This window comes from Rissa tridactyla, chromosome 4 (genome assembly GCF_028500815.1).
Source record: "Rissa tridactyla isolate bRisTri1 chromosome 4, bRisTri1.patW.cur.20221130, whole genome shotgun sequence".
Classification (NCBI taxonomy): domain Eukaryota; kingdom Metazoa; phylum Chordata; class Aves; order Charadriiformes; family Laridae; genus Rissa; species Rissa tridactyla.
In genome coordinates, this window is record NC_071469.1 from 54,812,163 (window position 1) to 54,827,311 (window position 15,149).

The following is a 15,149-nucleotide window of genomic DNA, read 5'->3' on the forward strand; positions in this document are numbered from 1 at the left end:
ATTGCCTTTAATAGCGAATGGTCTCCCCCAATTAAGCTCTAGCCAGAAGAACTCACTGAACTATTTCACTGAAGTGCTTTTCCTTTTTAACAAGCTGCTTGAACAGTGCTGCTAATTTTGAATTCCTTTTTTTTTTTTTTTTTTTTTTTTTAACACTGGTTTGTATCAGAGCCTTGGTGATCAAAGTGTTTATTGTGCGCTTTTTTCCCCCCCAGAAGGAACAAACCTTGACAGTTTTAAGAGCCTTTTACTGTTAGAGGGCACCTCACGGTTTGGAGTGACAGGGCTCAGTGGGTTCCACCAGCCAGTGCTGCTGCAGGCCCTGGTTCAAAGGAAGACGTCGCACAAGCACGTTCTATACAAGCCATTTATTTGAAATGCCAACTATACGTAGGATAAAGTCAGTGTTACATGCTTCTCAGCAACAGTAGAAAAATAGAACCAGTGAAAACCTTTTTACAACTGTAATGGTACTCAAAAGAGAAATGTATTGTTTTACAATGCATCACACAAGACTAGAATTCAAGTTTGGAGGTACCTAAATAAAAATACTATTTTTTTTTAAAAAACACTATGTACAATTGAAGCGTAAACAAGTTTTACAAAGTACTGGTTATGCAGGTTGTAGAAAAAACACTTGCATAGGACATGAAGTCAGTTTAAGAAAGTTTTCTGAGCCTTTAGCATTGAAGGCACTTGACTTTATACCAGTAACAACACAAGGACAAGAAACAGAACCGTAACGCTGCCGAAGGCAGGGTGACCTTCTGGCAGTACAGATAATTACAGAAACCCTAAATACGGTTTTAGAATTTATCTCTCGACCATTCCCTGCGTTGGGCAGAGCTCGGCACCGCCTCTGCCATCCAAGCATACCGTTATTAGAAGCGAGAACAGTGCCTCAAACAGCACGAGTTATTCTTTCCAAACAACCAACCCCCCAAAGAACCCCAAAAAAACCCCCACCAAACCCAAACCAAAGTAACGCATAAGACAAACATTTGGGACATTCCAGGACCAAAACCCAAGGCGTACAAGTACGGGTGGCCACAGCCTTAACTTTCAGAAACAAAACTCCTCAACAACAAGAAAAATACAACAAGGAACTGCCAATCGACACAGCAGTCATTAACACACAGCTACAGTAACTCTGTGGAACAACAAAACATTTCAAAGGAAGAATCTGTTTCAGGAATTAAGTTATTCATATATTAAGGAGAACAGGAGGGGGGTCAGGGAAAGGGGAATAGGAAGTTTTTGCATGTTGCTCACTAAATGAAAGTCTGAGCTCTCTCTTGAATGGAAGGAGGAGCACGAGTCTTCCTCATCCAAGAAAACTTCATACCTCTCTCCTCAAGCTCAAAGATCATCAGTAATCTGTTATCTCCCATCACATTTACAGGAGGAAAAGATGTCAGTTTCCAGCCTAATCAGAAAGTGCTTCATGTAAACAAGGAGCTTCTGCACCAGAAGTGTCAGGAGGCAGGGAAGAAGCAGCAGCGGGTAGCACAGGTACGTGTGCGCTGCCAGCGGGACACGGGACGAGCACCAGCTTCCCAGTAATGCTTCTGTGAAGAAGAATAAACACAGTCCCTCTCCCCTCCCTCCGCACATCCAACCAGGCAGGAAATCCTACACCGGAGTACAAAAAATATGGTTCCAGTAATTTGACAAATCCTTCTTTTCCACTAAGAATCAGCTGCCGTAACCCACCATCTTCTTCCCAACTCAAAAGATACAAGTGAAAACGCAGATTGTCTACACGGCCCGATTGTCTCTGTGGCCTCAGAAGGACTTGTCTTTTGTTTTGCACCTACTTTTAAACACTTTATTCTCTTTTTTAATACTGCTCAGCTTCTAAGACTCCAGAAGCAATTCCGTATTCTAAAATGCAGCCACGTCCCGCCCCCGCCAGAGGCATTTCTCACCAGCTTATTCGGAAGCTAAAGAGCATTTCACCATTTCCCTCAAGCCATAACCTTGGAACTCCTCAGTCTTCATCAGCCACGTCCCCACAAATTCCAAGCTTAAAAAGCTACATCTGTCGATTTCAGCCCCATCTCTGTCCAGGCACACAGTGCCACAGCAAGCTACGGAAACTAAAATACTTTTCGCAAAGTACATCTAATGATTTTAGGTAAAAAATAAATTATCGGAATAGGAAGTCTTCTGAGGGCAGCTATGACTTTTTAGTAATTAAGCTACCAACATAATTATGACAAAGCCCTGTATTTCAGGGGTTTTGTGTGGGATGAGTTAACGCTTCTAGCGCTGGCGAGCGCGGAGGCTCCGCAGTCAGAAAGCGCCGTGCCCAAACCTCCAGAGGCAACCCAGCCGCCCCCAGTCCCTGAACCTGCAGCAGCTCCGTCCCCCCACTGCCACCTCCTCGCGCTTACCAACATCCTACACTGCAGCCCCACGGAAACACGACCTACGAGCTGGTGAGGCCGGGACCACCAAGTGTCTTGACCATGCTCAAAAAAAGAAAATCTAGATTAAAAAGGCTGACAGAGGGGAAAAACCCACACCCCTGAACATCTCCCCTCACGCACGAGACCCATCACCTGCACAGTCCAGCTAAGTCTCTCCTCCAGTCCCACACCGCGCCTTCCATGGCTGCATCTCGAAAGGAGCATCTGCAGGGCTGTCGCAGGAGGCCTACAGATGCGTACGCAGGAGACAGGAGGATTTTTTTGGTTCAAACACCTCTATCTTCACTTATGTAGAAGCTATTTGGTAGTTTGGAAACGCAGTATTCCATGGATTTCAATAACACGGTGGTGTTGTTACCAGGCCTCGCATACCTTAATGAAAAGGGTTAGGTCAGAACCTGCCACCGACTAGAAGTCGCAGCAAGATTTCTGTTTAAATAGAATTAAGCACTTTGAACTGCAAGAAACAACTCCACCTGACCTTAAAGTAGTCCTTAGGTCACACTTGGGATTAAAGTTTTCTGCTACAGGGAAATTCTTCATTCTAGGAACTGTATTTAATTAAAAAAAAACCCAAACAGGCCTTTACCAGTAATCACTACGCTGCAGTGACATCGGGATCCCTATCCGAAATGCAATGAGTCTGTGGTAAAAACTCCATGGGAAGAATCAAGGATCCACCGAACAACTACAACCGTTACACCCGGCGCATTGCTTAACCCCAGCCCGCAGCAGGGAGCCAGCCCAGATGATGATCATTCCCTCTTCGTATCACGTTAATTGATGAAGCTCATTTCTGTGCTTTGAAAAAAATAAAAAAGCCAAGTTGGGAAACAGAAGTGTAATTTAAGAGTGCTAAAGCTTCGCACATTTCATGATGCCAGAGCAGTTACTCTTCGCTTTGAGTTTGTTCACGGAGCAGCCGAGGTCACCAAGTCGGCAACGCTTCGGATGGGGTGAGGGACACCGAGCGCCGCCACTGAGAGTGAAGCCCTTTTGTAAGCGTAGGCAGGAGACAGTGAGGCAAAGAGCGGAGTCACCTCGGCGGGACAGGGAACCCCCCCGCGGAGGGTCACCCTGCAGGCAACAGCGAAGACACTACGCCTGGTCCTCCCGACACTCCAGGATTCAGCAGGAATCCGCAACTCCCGTCTTCACTTACGCCCGCATACGGGTAGCTGGAAGAACAAGTTATTACCATCATTTTTACAGTATTTCTAGATTTCTTTCTGCATGGGCAAATGAGCGATTCTAGTCTGTCTAGTCAGTGCTTCTGGGTGATCACAGAGTTCTCCACGGTCACAGCTGAACCAGAAGGCAAACAGAAAACCAGACTGTCAGATCCCAGGGAATTTCACTGGAATTTGGACTCCTAAATATCCCCCTGGATTCTTAAAAACCCAAATACGATTCTTGAAGTGGGCTTGCTATAGAAGGATAAAACCAGCTGCCAGAACTTTTCAAACAAAACATTAGACTGGATTCTTGCTGTAGTTGTAAAAATCAGGAAGATTTCAGATCTAAACAAACAAACCAAAAAAAAAAATCTAACCAAAAGTGTAGTATTTTGATGTGCTGTTCTTTGGAATTCCTATAATTAAAAAATAAACGCATTGTTACTATCTCATAAGAAAATACATTTCATAATGTGCAACCCAATGCACACAGGGAATTGGCAGGTGACAGGGAAAATGCAAAAGTATGAAAATACAGTCCTTTAAATGTGACAATAAAGTTTAACATATTAGTACAAAACTAATACACTAAAATAGATGTACAGGTGCAAAAGGCTACCAGGTTGTAGAAAAAAGGTACCAGCTTTTTTTTTTTTTTCCTTTCTCCCCAAAAGGCTTAATTAAATTTGCTCCAAAAAAGTTTCCCACAAAATTAAACCAGAAGCAGCATCAAAACCAAACTGATAACATGCTGTCTCTAATAAAGCAATGTATGTACAAAAGAAGTGAGCAAAGCCGAATTCGTCTGCTGGCATCAACGAACTTGTCTGACCGAAGTCAGGCCAGAAGTTGTGGAGAACGGGATGTTGACAACTCTTAGGCACGGAGAAATAGTGGAGGTTGCTTTCATAGGGCAGATTTTTTATACAGGAAGTCGGGTTTGTTCGGAGACCTCCTTCCCCTGCTTACTGCATCTTCCCTTTCCAAATCCGTGCTTCTCTGTGCTCCGTGTTCCAACGGCTCATCGTCCGCCAGTCTCCTGCTGGGTCTCTCTTCTTGCATTTCAGAGGCGTACGCAGAGAGTGAAGGTCTGTTGGAGGTTAGCCCGTAGGTTAAATCCGTTTCCATTTTTGTTCTTCCCCTGACGTGAACTGCACCGTTACCAGCGTTTTCCTGGGTGGCCAGTGCCAAGTCCAGTCGCTGGGGAGGTTGTTCTAAGACATCGAGGTGTATTGGCTCATTCTTTTGTCTGTGTTGATGCCCGTCTTGGGAGAGCAGGTATTCGCGCCTAGAGTCCTCTTGCTTTTTAGGAGATATCTGGGAAGGTAGATAGGCTGACTTTAAGCCACTTGGTGATGCCTTACTGTGGCTATACAAATCCGGGCCAAAATAGATACCTTGCGAAGGTGAAGGACTGTGCCTGTTGGGTGCTGGAGTAGAGGGTCTGCATGCAGCATTAGAGAAGTCATAGAAGTCAGGGTATTCCTGCTGATTTTCACGAGCATCTATTTTTTGCTCTATTGCATGTTTCTTTCGAGAAGTGGGCACGTGTCTGTTCTGAATACATGAAATGTGCTGGGGTGGACCGGGCCCTACCTCTGTAACCGTCTGGCTTAATTCTGTGTCGACCGTGAGCTCTGGTAATCTTCTGTCTTTTAAAGACATTGCTGACACACCCATTGCGATATCTGGCATCAGTTCATTTAGCAAGGGCTGAGTACACTGGAAAAGAAAAGAAATTGGTCCGTGGAAACAACACAAAAGCTAAACACAAACTGTATTTAAGACACGTTTTGTAATTCAAAATGGCATTTTTTTTATCCACCTTTGCCTAGACCAACCTACACTGTTTAAAGAACACAAGTAATCCCCCAACCTTCATCTTCCTGCTAGCTTAAGACAACTTCTTTCCTTCATGAAGCTGTTGTGCCACAATAATAGCTCCTTCTCAAACGCGTCTGGTGTTGAATACGCAGTAAGTGTACTGAGAAACTCCCCAAAGGTAAGTCTGCTTTAAGCCACCTGCAATTATCAAACTCAACAAAGTACTGGGTGCAGAGCTTCCACGGTTCCTTACAGCACAGAATTCCAGTACAGGGAAGCCACCCAATGTGTATTTCATCACTACAGACGCAACCCTTCTGCTTGCATTTCATATTTTAAAGTAAGTTAATTGCAGGCCCATGTGAGTGCACACACGACAGCCTCGGGGCTTGCGGGGAGCACCAGTTCCAGGGGCTGACTGGATCCACAAAGCCCATGGGAGCTGTTGCCTGGCATTTTTCTCCCCTACACCTATAAGCAATCCTGCATTGAGACAGGCGTATTACACTCTTCCACACAGACGGAATCACGGAATCTTCAGAGTTGGAAGGGACTCTAGAGAGTCCCTCTAGAGATCATCTAGCCATCATCTAGCATCTTATATATTTATATATTATTTTTATATATTTATATATTTTTATATATTTATTTATAAATTTATATAATTTATATATTATTTTTATATAGATATAAAGGGGGATATGAATAATATATAAATATATATAAATATATTAAAAAAATTTATATTTTTTTATATATATATAACCCCCTCTTTTTTTTATATATATATCTCCCCCTCTTTTTTTATATATATATGTGTATATATATATATATATATATCCCTGTTTCCATTCAGAACTCCATGTGAAATCTGCATCTAAAGAGCAGGTTTTCAGCATGACATAACTGTGCACTGAAAGTTTTTTCACTGCAAAAGTTACCAAACTCTTTATTTAGCATTTCATGTACTTCACAAAGCTCGGTCTTTGTCCAGTACATTATAGTTCATTGCTTTCATTGCATCATGCTGTACTTTAGCAACTATAATGATTGTTTTTAAATGCTATAATGAACCCTTTTGTATTTGCAATTACTGATTTCTACTGGCCTATTCCTTTTAAAAATCTTTTCCACAGCTGTAAGGCCTTCACGTTCTCCACAGGTTCCCTTTTACACCCCTGTTTACTTCAGGACTGCTTACCTGTGAGTAGCCCAAATGGCATCACAATTTCTACCCGTGAATTCTAGCATGCCGTCCACTGCTCAAGTTGACTTACACTTTGTTTTAATGTAGAGCAAACTATGTTATTTCAGAAGATTCACTTGTCCCTCCAAAACACTCCTGCCCCTGGAAGATCCATTCTCCCAGGGATCAGGGCATGCCTTTCAGATGCAAAATGCTGACAGCTAGTTTGGCAGAAAATTCTTCTCACCAAAGACACTCCTATTTAACAAAGCCAAGTTATTTCTCTCCAGCGCCTCTCCACAAGCTACTTTGAGCAGCCAGGGATAGGGAGGAGAAATCAATACTTACCACTTGCTTCTCGGCTGCCATCACTGCCGCTGCTGCCGCCACCGTTTGTCTCCCCAGACCTGTAGTGTTAGTGCAATCGGGGGGTGCTGCTTTAACACTGGGCAAGTAGACGGGTGGCACGGCTTTGGGAGCCGTTCGGGAGTGGAACAGTGAGTGATTGCACGGGTAAGAAAAGGAACGGGAGGGATGTTGACTTGGCACCCTTTGTTTCCAGCCCACTTTGAACTGGTTATGAATAGGAGTTGCTGGTGGGTGGTATGGCGGTGGAGGAGGGGGCAATGGTGGATGGAAGGCCACAAAAGAGTCCAGTTCTGTAAACATGGTTTCCGCAGTGGGAGTGCTGTTAACGCGACATCGTCCAGGCTGCCTCATCGTCAGGAGCGGGCTCTCGTCCCCAAATCGCTCATCAGGAAAGAATTTGTGAGGATTCTGCAAAGGAAAACACCCAGCATATAACAAAAAGTAGGAAATTATTTAGAAAAGTCTCCTAAACTAACACACACTGGAACTAGAAATCTGCCAGTACTGTAACAGGCTAGTTGTGCCACCTGAAGCCTCACTGACACTCCAGGTGATTACAGCTACCACAGAATAAAAACAAAACAAGAAGCACCAAATGCACTGTGTGAATAAGTTGAGAAACAAATGCATTTGCTTTAAACAGCAGCGTACAGACAGAAGTGGGATTTCCAGTTTCCCAGTCCTAATATGGATTATGCAGATTTACTGTACTAGTTAGAACTTCTTCTCCTCTCCGATTCAAGAATAATTAATAATCTAGATTTCTAGTTATGGTTTGACTATTCTCATCGACTGCCTCTTCAGGAGATTTTTTTTTTTGTCCCCAAAATCTGTGGCAGTAAGAGCATCCTGAATATTTTTCTTGAGAAAAATATTTCTTGAGAAAAAGTATTTATACCTTGCACTGACACATTTACAAAATCACACACATCAAATGCAACAGTCTCATTGTAGTTCGCACTTGGACACTTTTAAAGTTATACAGGCATTTCCAAGCATTTTTGCACCTGCACATGCACACAGAAGGTAGTTCTCTTACTGCAGATTACAATCCAAGCCAATTCACACAGAACAGAATCGAAGCATTTGGGGTCTCACCCAGCAATTCTTCATACCTGCAGAAGTTCAGCAGCAGCATCAGAGAGTCCGAATTCCCGCAGCACACGAATCTGAATCTCGTAACTGACTGTGGCACCTTCTCCGCAATTGAGAGCGTATGCTCGTTGCACCTGCTCCGTGTGACGCAGCTCCTGCAGCCGCTTGATCATCTCTTTCACAACGAGGAGATTGGGAACTGGAGGGGTAAGAGACCACGGAATGGGGATAACAGAGATTACTTTTTGAACTGGGAGACAGTAAGTTTGATTGCAATGGTTAGATTTAATTCTGAAGGAAAAAAAATCTAACATCAGGCTGACTTGGCTTTTTTTTTTTTGAAGCAGCATCCTGCCAAGAACAGTTTGATTTATATGTTCCTTGAAGCATCATTAATGCCCATGGGATAACACACGTATCACACAAATGGTCGAGACATACACCATTTTCCAGCTTCTGCTCGAGCGAGCCACAAATACAGCCTTCTTTGTAAACCCCTTATGATGCAGGAATTTTATGATTTGAGGTGGGGGCAGGATAGCTTAAATAGCAACTGACTGTTCCCTCGTGAATTCTACAGGCCAAGAATTCATTGATTTTTTTGGCATACACTTCAGACTTCCAGTGGAATTCCGTAATCACAAAACCATAATACCAGTATGTAACTACAGAAAGAGCATTTTAAAAAAATTACACAAACTGAAAGCCAACATAAACCTGTAAAAATTATGTTGGTTTATGCAGGCATATTGAAATAATTAAAAAACAAAAAGAACTTTTCAAAGGAATTGTTCTGAAAAATCCTAGTTTAGCAGCCAGATGTTTAGCTACAACCAGCATTTTGCTAACACTGAAAAAAAGAGGATTTTAGAGAAATTTGAAGCAGTTCTCCAAACTAATAGGTATAAAAATCATCTTGGTTTTTAATGAAAAAGTGCTGTCTTCTCAAACTCAGATTTGTTTCTGGTTGGGTGTTTTTTTTTTTTTTTGTTTTTGTTTTTAACTATTATTCATGTGACACACATGGAAGAGGGATTACATATATAAAAATTAAAATTGTTTCAAGTCAGCTCCAGGATTTCTAATTCAAACTGGAAAATACCTAGGGCAACCTGTAGAACACTACAGCCTCAAAGCAGAACAGACTTCATCAGCGGTTGAACTCATTTTACAATAATTTTGTAAGAAGAGCACCAAGACACGCCGCCAATAGCATTTATGCAAATATAGTCCCCAGGCAGCAGGGACAAGGAAGATGCAAGTGCCAGATGGAGAACACCCAAGCGGTAAAGAATCCTCTGTTGTAAGTGCTTGGCCTAAAGGGCATGGAGGCGATGATGCCTAGCTCTCCCTCCAGCCAGCTCCTGCACTCCACCTGTGCTTTGGGATGGATTCCTCTACAAGTTACAGGTTTGGTACACGCCTGAATCTCCTCAAATTAATTGGGCTCCATCTACCCTTCCTAGCACAAGGCATTGACAAAAAAAAAAAAAAATCAATTTTTTTGCTTAATTACAGAATTAAGCAGAGCAGGAGGTTACCAGGACACAATAACCGTGCTCCAACTACTACTGGCCAGGCTGAGAGCTCACACCCATGCTCAAATCAAAGGGCTGGCAATACTTCCTATGGATTAAATTGTACAGAATTACGCAGTAGTGGAGTTTCAGATTGATTAAGGTGTCTCACACTTGCCCACAGAGACAGATTTTTTCAGAACAGAAGAACTTTTGCAAAACATTGGAGACCTTTGAGAACCTGTTTCTTTTCTCAACTTCTTTGGAAACTAAGATGAAGCAAAGCATTGTGAAAGTCACATCTTATGACGAAATACTTTACATTCAATTCGTGGTGAGTATATCTGTGCTTTTCTGAAGAGGGAAGGGGAAAGAGTCTGAGTACTGTAGTGTACTGCTGAGATGCCCCAGCTATAAATTTCCAAAATTACAGAAGTTTTCAGAAGCTCCTTCTAAGCTTTATCAAGTCTCTTCCTGAATCACAAGAAATGAATAGATCAAAACCATTTCACAAATCTTCCTAGAAAACTTACTGCAGTGTTTAACTAAACAGTGTTTCAAATCTCCCTAACACCTCAATTTAAATTCTCTTGCAGCAATTTAAAGTTATTATTTTTGTCCTGGTTCTAGCATCTGTAAGATTAGTTTACCTGCTTCCTTTCAACATAGTTGACTGAAAGGAGATGTAATTGTTATAACAAAGAACTTATAAAATGGGGAACGGGGAGTGGTGGAGGGAGGAAGATGACTGTTTCCTTGGTGGCATGTCATCTTTATTGCTTTTCTACACACTCCCAAACTGATCCGTATCTACTGAAATGTGGTACTTTGATCTAAAAAATGGATACCAAAAGTTTATGCAAGTTTAACGAAAGACTGCATAAGCTCATGGGTTAAAAACGCATTTAAAATTACTAACTGCACAGAAACGCCATCCACCATAGGACACCTCTGAGCTGCAAATGGTTGAAAAGCACACAGAATTTTACAGGAAATTATTTTATGTGGTTTTGCTGCTACGCTTTCCTTATGCGCTCACTTCTGGTGACTGCTGGGATAGGGATACTAGACTAGACAGACAAATCCTTGACCTTGTCCAGTATGGCCATTTAAAGGGCTAAACACAGTGCTCCATCTAAGACCAAATTATTTCACATGTCTTGTGGCATATTTGGTTTTGCATTTTAGCATGACGGTTGCTTTTTACGGAATTGTTTAATGTTGACTTTCAGCCTTTTCTCCATGGAGCTTCCCTTAGCCATCCTGTTCGCACACAGCTGGCTACACCAGCACAATGTTTCCCACTTTCTTCACTGAATTCAAATTTAATCTTGGTCATTTAGGTATCTAATTCTGCGCTCCAAGACATCCAACGATCCTCCCAACTTGTCATCAGCCACAAGTTCTGCCAGTGTATTCTTTATGCACATTGAGTATTAATAGGGCTGGGGAAAGGTGGGAAGACCTAGATGTTTTGTGAATCCCACCAGATACCTTCTTCCAGTTCAACACCAAAAGATCAAATGCATAAGCAACAAAATATATTACAGTAGTTTTATGACTGTATTTCCCTGGTTTGCCTATGGGGAACATCACACCAAGTATCTCGAAGTCAAGAGGCCATATCTACTTCCACCCATGAAAACTTACTCTGCCACACAAGGAATCAAGTTGGTTTGACTTCAAAGCTAAAGTGGATTTGGTAAAACAAGGAAAAAAAAAAAGTGTGTTTTGAGCGCCTACTTCAAATATTTTTCTGAAACTGAGTTAAGCTGACTGCCCTACAAGGTAGACGACTATGAGACGACTGGTTGGAGAAAACAGAGAACCACTCTGGAAACAGAGAGCCAGGCTCTAGCAAGTGTCCTAGAGCAAGTTTAATCAGTCCAAGGTTTTCCACATTGCTCATCTGAAGTGGGTTAAAATACTAACCCCTCCAGTAGCTTACTTTCTAACTACTTACTATGGCATCCAAAAATAGTTAATGTCTTCAGAGTAGACCAAACCAAAAGGGACTACCGCTGGGTGGGAAGAAGGCCAAATGGAGCAGTACCATTCTCTGAGAAAATCATAATATTCAATAATTCACATTCACTCTCCCCAGCCCCAAGCCCCCACCCACTCACACAAGATCAATCGGTGTTGCAAGTGATCTACAGCCTTACCTGGGATCTCATTGGCTATAACTGAAGGAGGACTGGACTGGTTAGTGCTAACTTGCTGGTGGGTAATCATATGACAGCACTGCGGCACCGCGTTGTTTACCATGTAAAGGGTGTCGGGCACATTGGACATTCGAACCATCCGCAAACGAACGAGATCGGTTTGTTCCACCATCATCTCATCCAGTACTGACTGCAACGACAGCCATTAGAGCCCTCATGAAGGCACTGCACACACCCCCAGTGGGACCTGCTGCAAACACGGTCCCGAGGCCACAAGTCTAACAGCGTCTAAACCGTTAACCAGGTCCCAAACAGTATTTGGCTTTTCCACTGCATTTTCTATTCCATTTTCCAGACATGATCAGAGTTGAGTTTCAGAGCTACGAGCAGGCAGGTGAATAAAGTTTGGGAAGGTTGTTTTGTTTATTTTGTACCTGTCAGATCAGAAGTAACCTTCTCGAGGCCAGACCCTCTGGACTCTGTCTCAATTACTGCTGACAGCTCTCAACTCTCTGTGCCTTTCAGTAGAAAGCACTAGTCTGAAAATGAAACTTGTTTCCTTCAGATGTCTTAAAAGACTAGACAGGAATTTATACATACTCCTTTAAAAGTGTCATTTAACATTAAATGGGTTTAATTTGAACAATGGGAGACTAACAGGGGAGTTAAAAATATAATCAGAAATCACTCATCCACAATTTTTGCATTTCACAAGAATTAAACTATGAATAGGAGTATAGTTACCAGATAATAAGTTTAACCCTTTAAGGTTAAAACAGCTAACGATGCTTTTAAAAATATTAACAGCCTAATATGAAACTAATGGAAACAAGTAGAATTCCTGACGGGGGCGTGTGCGTGTGGAATTTATAATGCACTTTTTCCTTTAAGATTACTATTAGAGCACTCCCATACCATATATCTGAAAACTAAAAGAGTCAAAGCTTTTATCACAAGTTCTTTAACACATTTTTGTTAGTTTTAACAATCCAAGAGACAAAGATAAAATTTTAACTGGCTAGTCTTCCTTTGCTGCTCTAGTGCCACCTGGTGCTCTCTAACCTCTGTGCGCAAAATGCCAAGCGGTTTTACTTCTCCCCTCAAAGAGGATGTCAATGACAACTCACACCCATAGAAAATATTTCCTTTCTTAAGCACAGGGCAAAAGCTTTGAATTCACCAGAGCAATGATCAGAGTTTGTAGGCAATGTGGATGTGCACGGCTTCACCTGATCCTCTTGTTCTGCAGTCACCTGCGCTGCTGGGGCTCACGAGCTCTTGACCTAAGTCAGAGCTGCCTTAAGCAGTGGCATTTGTTAGTGACCTACAAGGGTCACGTTCTGTCAAACAGAATATGGCATGTTCCTGCCCCACACAGAGCAACCTCCACCCTGTCACTGAATGTCACTAGAGATGCTACAAGATCTTCAGTTTGACAGAACTAATGCAAATATCAAATAGGGAAACTACTGCCTGAGCGGGACACGAAGGACTTCAGTCAAATTGGACACAAGATATTTATCCCATTTTGCAGAGGATCGAAAGAATTTTGGCTACGTTCCAATTCAAACAAGAAGCTGAAATATCAGAGTCCCCTGCTGAGTGGAATAGGAGTTCTCCACCCAGCTCTGGTGGGAGCTGGGGAGCCTGAAAGACCTGGCACCAAGGTTGCTGACTAGCTGCAAACTGGGACTCTCAGGCTCTCACCTTGCCATCCGCCTGCCAGGAGGGCTGCCGAGGAGCTGGGCCGGCAAACTGGCTGGAAACCAGGGAGGTTTCCCTCAGAACGCTGCTTTGTTTCCGGTGGAATTTCATCAAGATCTGTCTCGCAAACATTTCAATTTCGACAAAAAAAAATTTTGTTGAAATTTTTCTGACCAGTTCTAGAGACTTGAGCCTGATGATCAATCTTGTAAGTCTTGTTAAATTGAAAATGTTAGTATTTTAGGCCAGTACATGCAAAGAGAGACAAAACACACCAAAATCTTTCCCTGTTACAGAACCCCCTGATGACTCCAATTTAACAACAGTCAAGTGTTTTTAATGATTATTACCTTAGCCTCCTCCACATATGGCGAGAACAGTCTTGGCCGCACATATATTCCAGCATTTTTTTGCCGCAGCCAGGCATTTGACTTTCCACCTTCTGATGTTGGTAGCATGTCTGAAGGAGGAGTACTAATCAGGCCTCTCTTCATCTTTAAGAATCAAGAAAGGGTTTTATGATTTTTTTAGGTATAAATGTGGGAAAAACTTGCAAGAAATGCATTTGTTACACTGAATCCTTACACTACTGATTTTTCTTCAGCCTTCTGCTAGATTTAAAGAACAGAAAATTTAACCAAAAAGTGTTATACACGTATTACTCTGAGCGATAACATTTTAGAAGCTAATCCTTAAAAAAAATAAATTAACCTGAACATTGTAGAATCTGAAGTACAAAGAACCTAGAGACAGTATTTGTATGAGACTTACTGCATCGCTCAGTACTTCACTATTCATGGGTAAGATGTGCTCAATGCGGACAAAAGGTAAAAGTGGAGACAGGATCTCTCGCAGCTCCTCAATGTCAAGATCTCTCCTCTTCACACCTCTTTTGTTCACACTGTGAGCAGTACCACTGAGTAAATTGGGCTCTGTTGGAAGGAACAAGAAATAACTAAGTTTACATCAGAAAGTTTAAATAGGAAAGCAGGAGTTACAGGAATTATAGGAAGTTATAGAAAAGGAACGAAAATTCTAATTTGAAATCAACAGTACTTATCAGCATTGATCCACAAAATCATTTCATGCCTTAAAATCTGGTATGAAGCATCCGTAGAGACAGGTTCAGTTTATACAAGCATAGGTCATTTGCACAGCTGTCAGTTTCAAAGCATAAACCAGGAAGAAAATATAAAAGTCATGTTTGGTGTAGTTTATAAAGCTGTACCAAGAGCTATGCTATGAAAACATTTTTATGTCCCTGATAGGAGTCCCCCCCAAGGACTCCTGCAGCTCCACTCCCTTTCCCCAGCAGCGTTCAGAAACTTATTTTCTACAAATTAAGGCCTGAAGAGTCCACTGGGATAAACTACTCCAGCCTCCTTGTGTAACCCACCTTCGTAACAACTGTGTCAAGCCCATTTGAATTGCTCTCGTGGTCACACTCATGTTTGGTGCAAATGGGTATCTTCCTAGAGATTGCAAGATGACAACATATGACACACTCAGGTCATTCTCCCTCTCCAGTTAACTACCTTCACCTGTATTTTAGGTATTGTGCCCAACCTGAATTTGACGAACTTCACTCGTTGAGGAAACCTGTCAAACACTCCCGGCCTCCCTTCAGTACAGGCAGCTCACCCTTTGGCCACAGCCCATTACAATTTCTAACACCCTCTGGG

The 15,149-nt window shown here is 42.3% G+C and overlaps 1 protein-coding gene across 4 annotated transcripts in view; it reads right to left on the minus strand.

Annotated features, from left to right (window-relative positions):
- Positions 1 to 353: 353 nt before the first annotated feature.
- The window catches only part of BTBD7 (BTB domain containing 7), a 54,882-nt gene continuing 40,086 nt past the window's right edge, over positions 354 to 15,149 (minus strand). For 3 of the 4 annotated variants that reach the window (XM_054198939.1, XM_054198940.1, XM_054198938.1), the window contains exons 6-12: positions 14,239 to 14,399; positions 13,818 to 13,961; positions 13,471 to 13,584; positions 11,764 to 11,953; positions 8,102 to 8,280; positions 6,966 to 7,394; positions 354 to 5,329 (exon numbers count right to left, since the gene is read on the minus strand). In XM_054198939.1, the coding sequence (XP_054054914.1) occupies positions 4,514 to 5,329; positions 6,966 to 7,394; positions 8,102 to 8,280; positions 11,764 to 11,953; positions 13,471 to 13,584; positions 13,818 to 13,961; positions 14,239 to 14,399 (2,033 nt within the window). In that variant the 3' untranslated portion in view covers positions 354 to 4,513. The remainder of the gene's footprint in view (positions 5,330 to 6,965; positions 7,395 to 8,101; positions 8,281 to 11,763; positions 11,954 to 13,470; positions 13,585 to 13,817; positions 13,962 to 14,238; positions 14,400 to 15,149) is intronic. The other variant, XM_054198941.1, reaches the window with a different exon arrangement.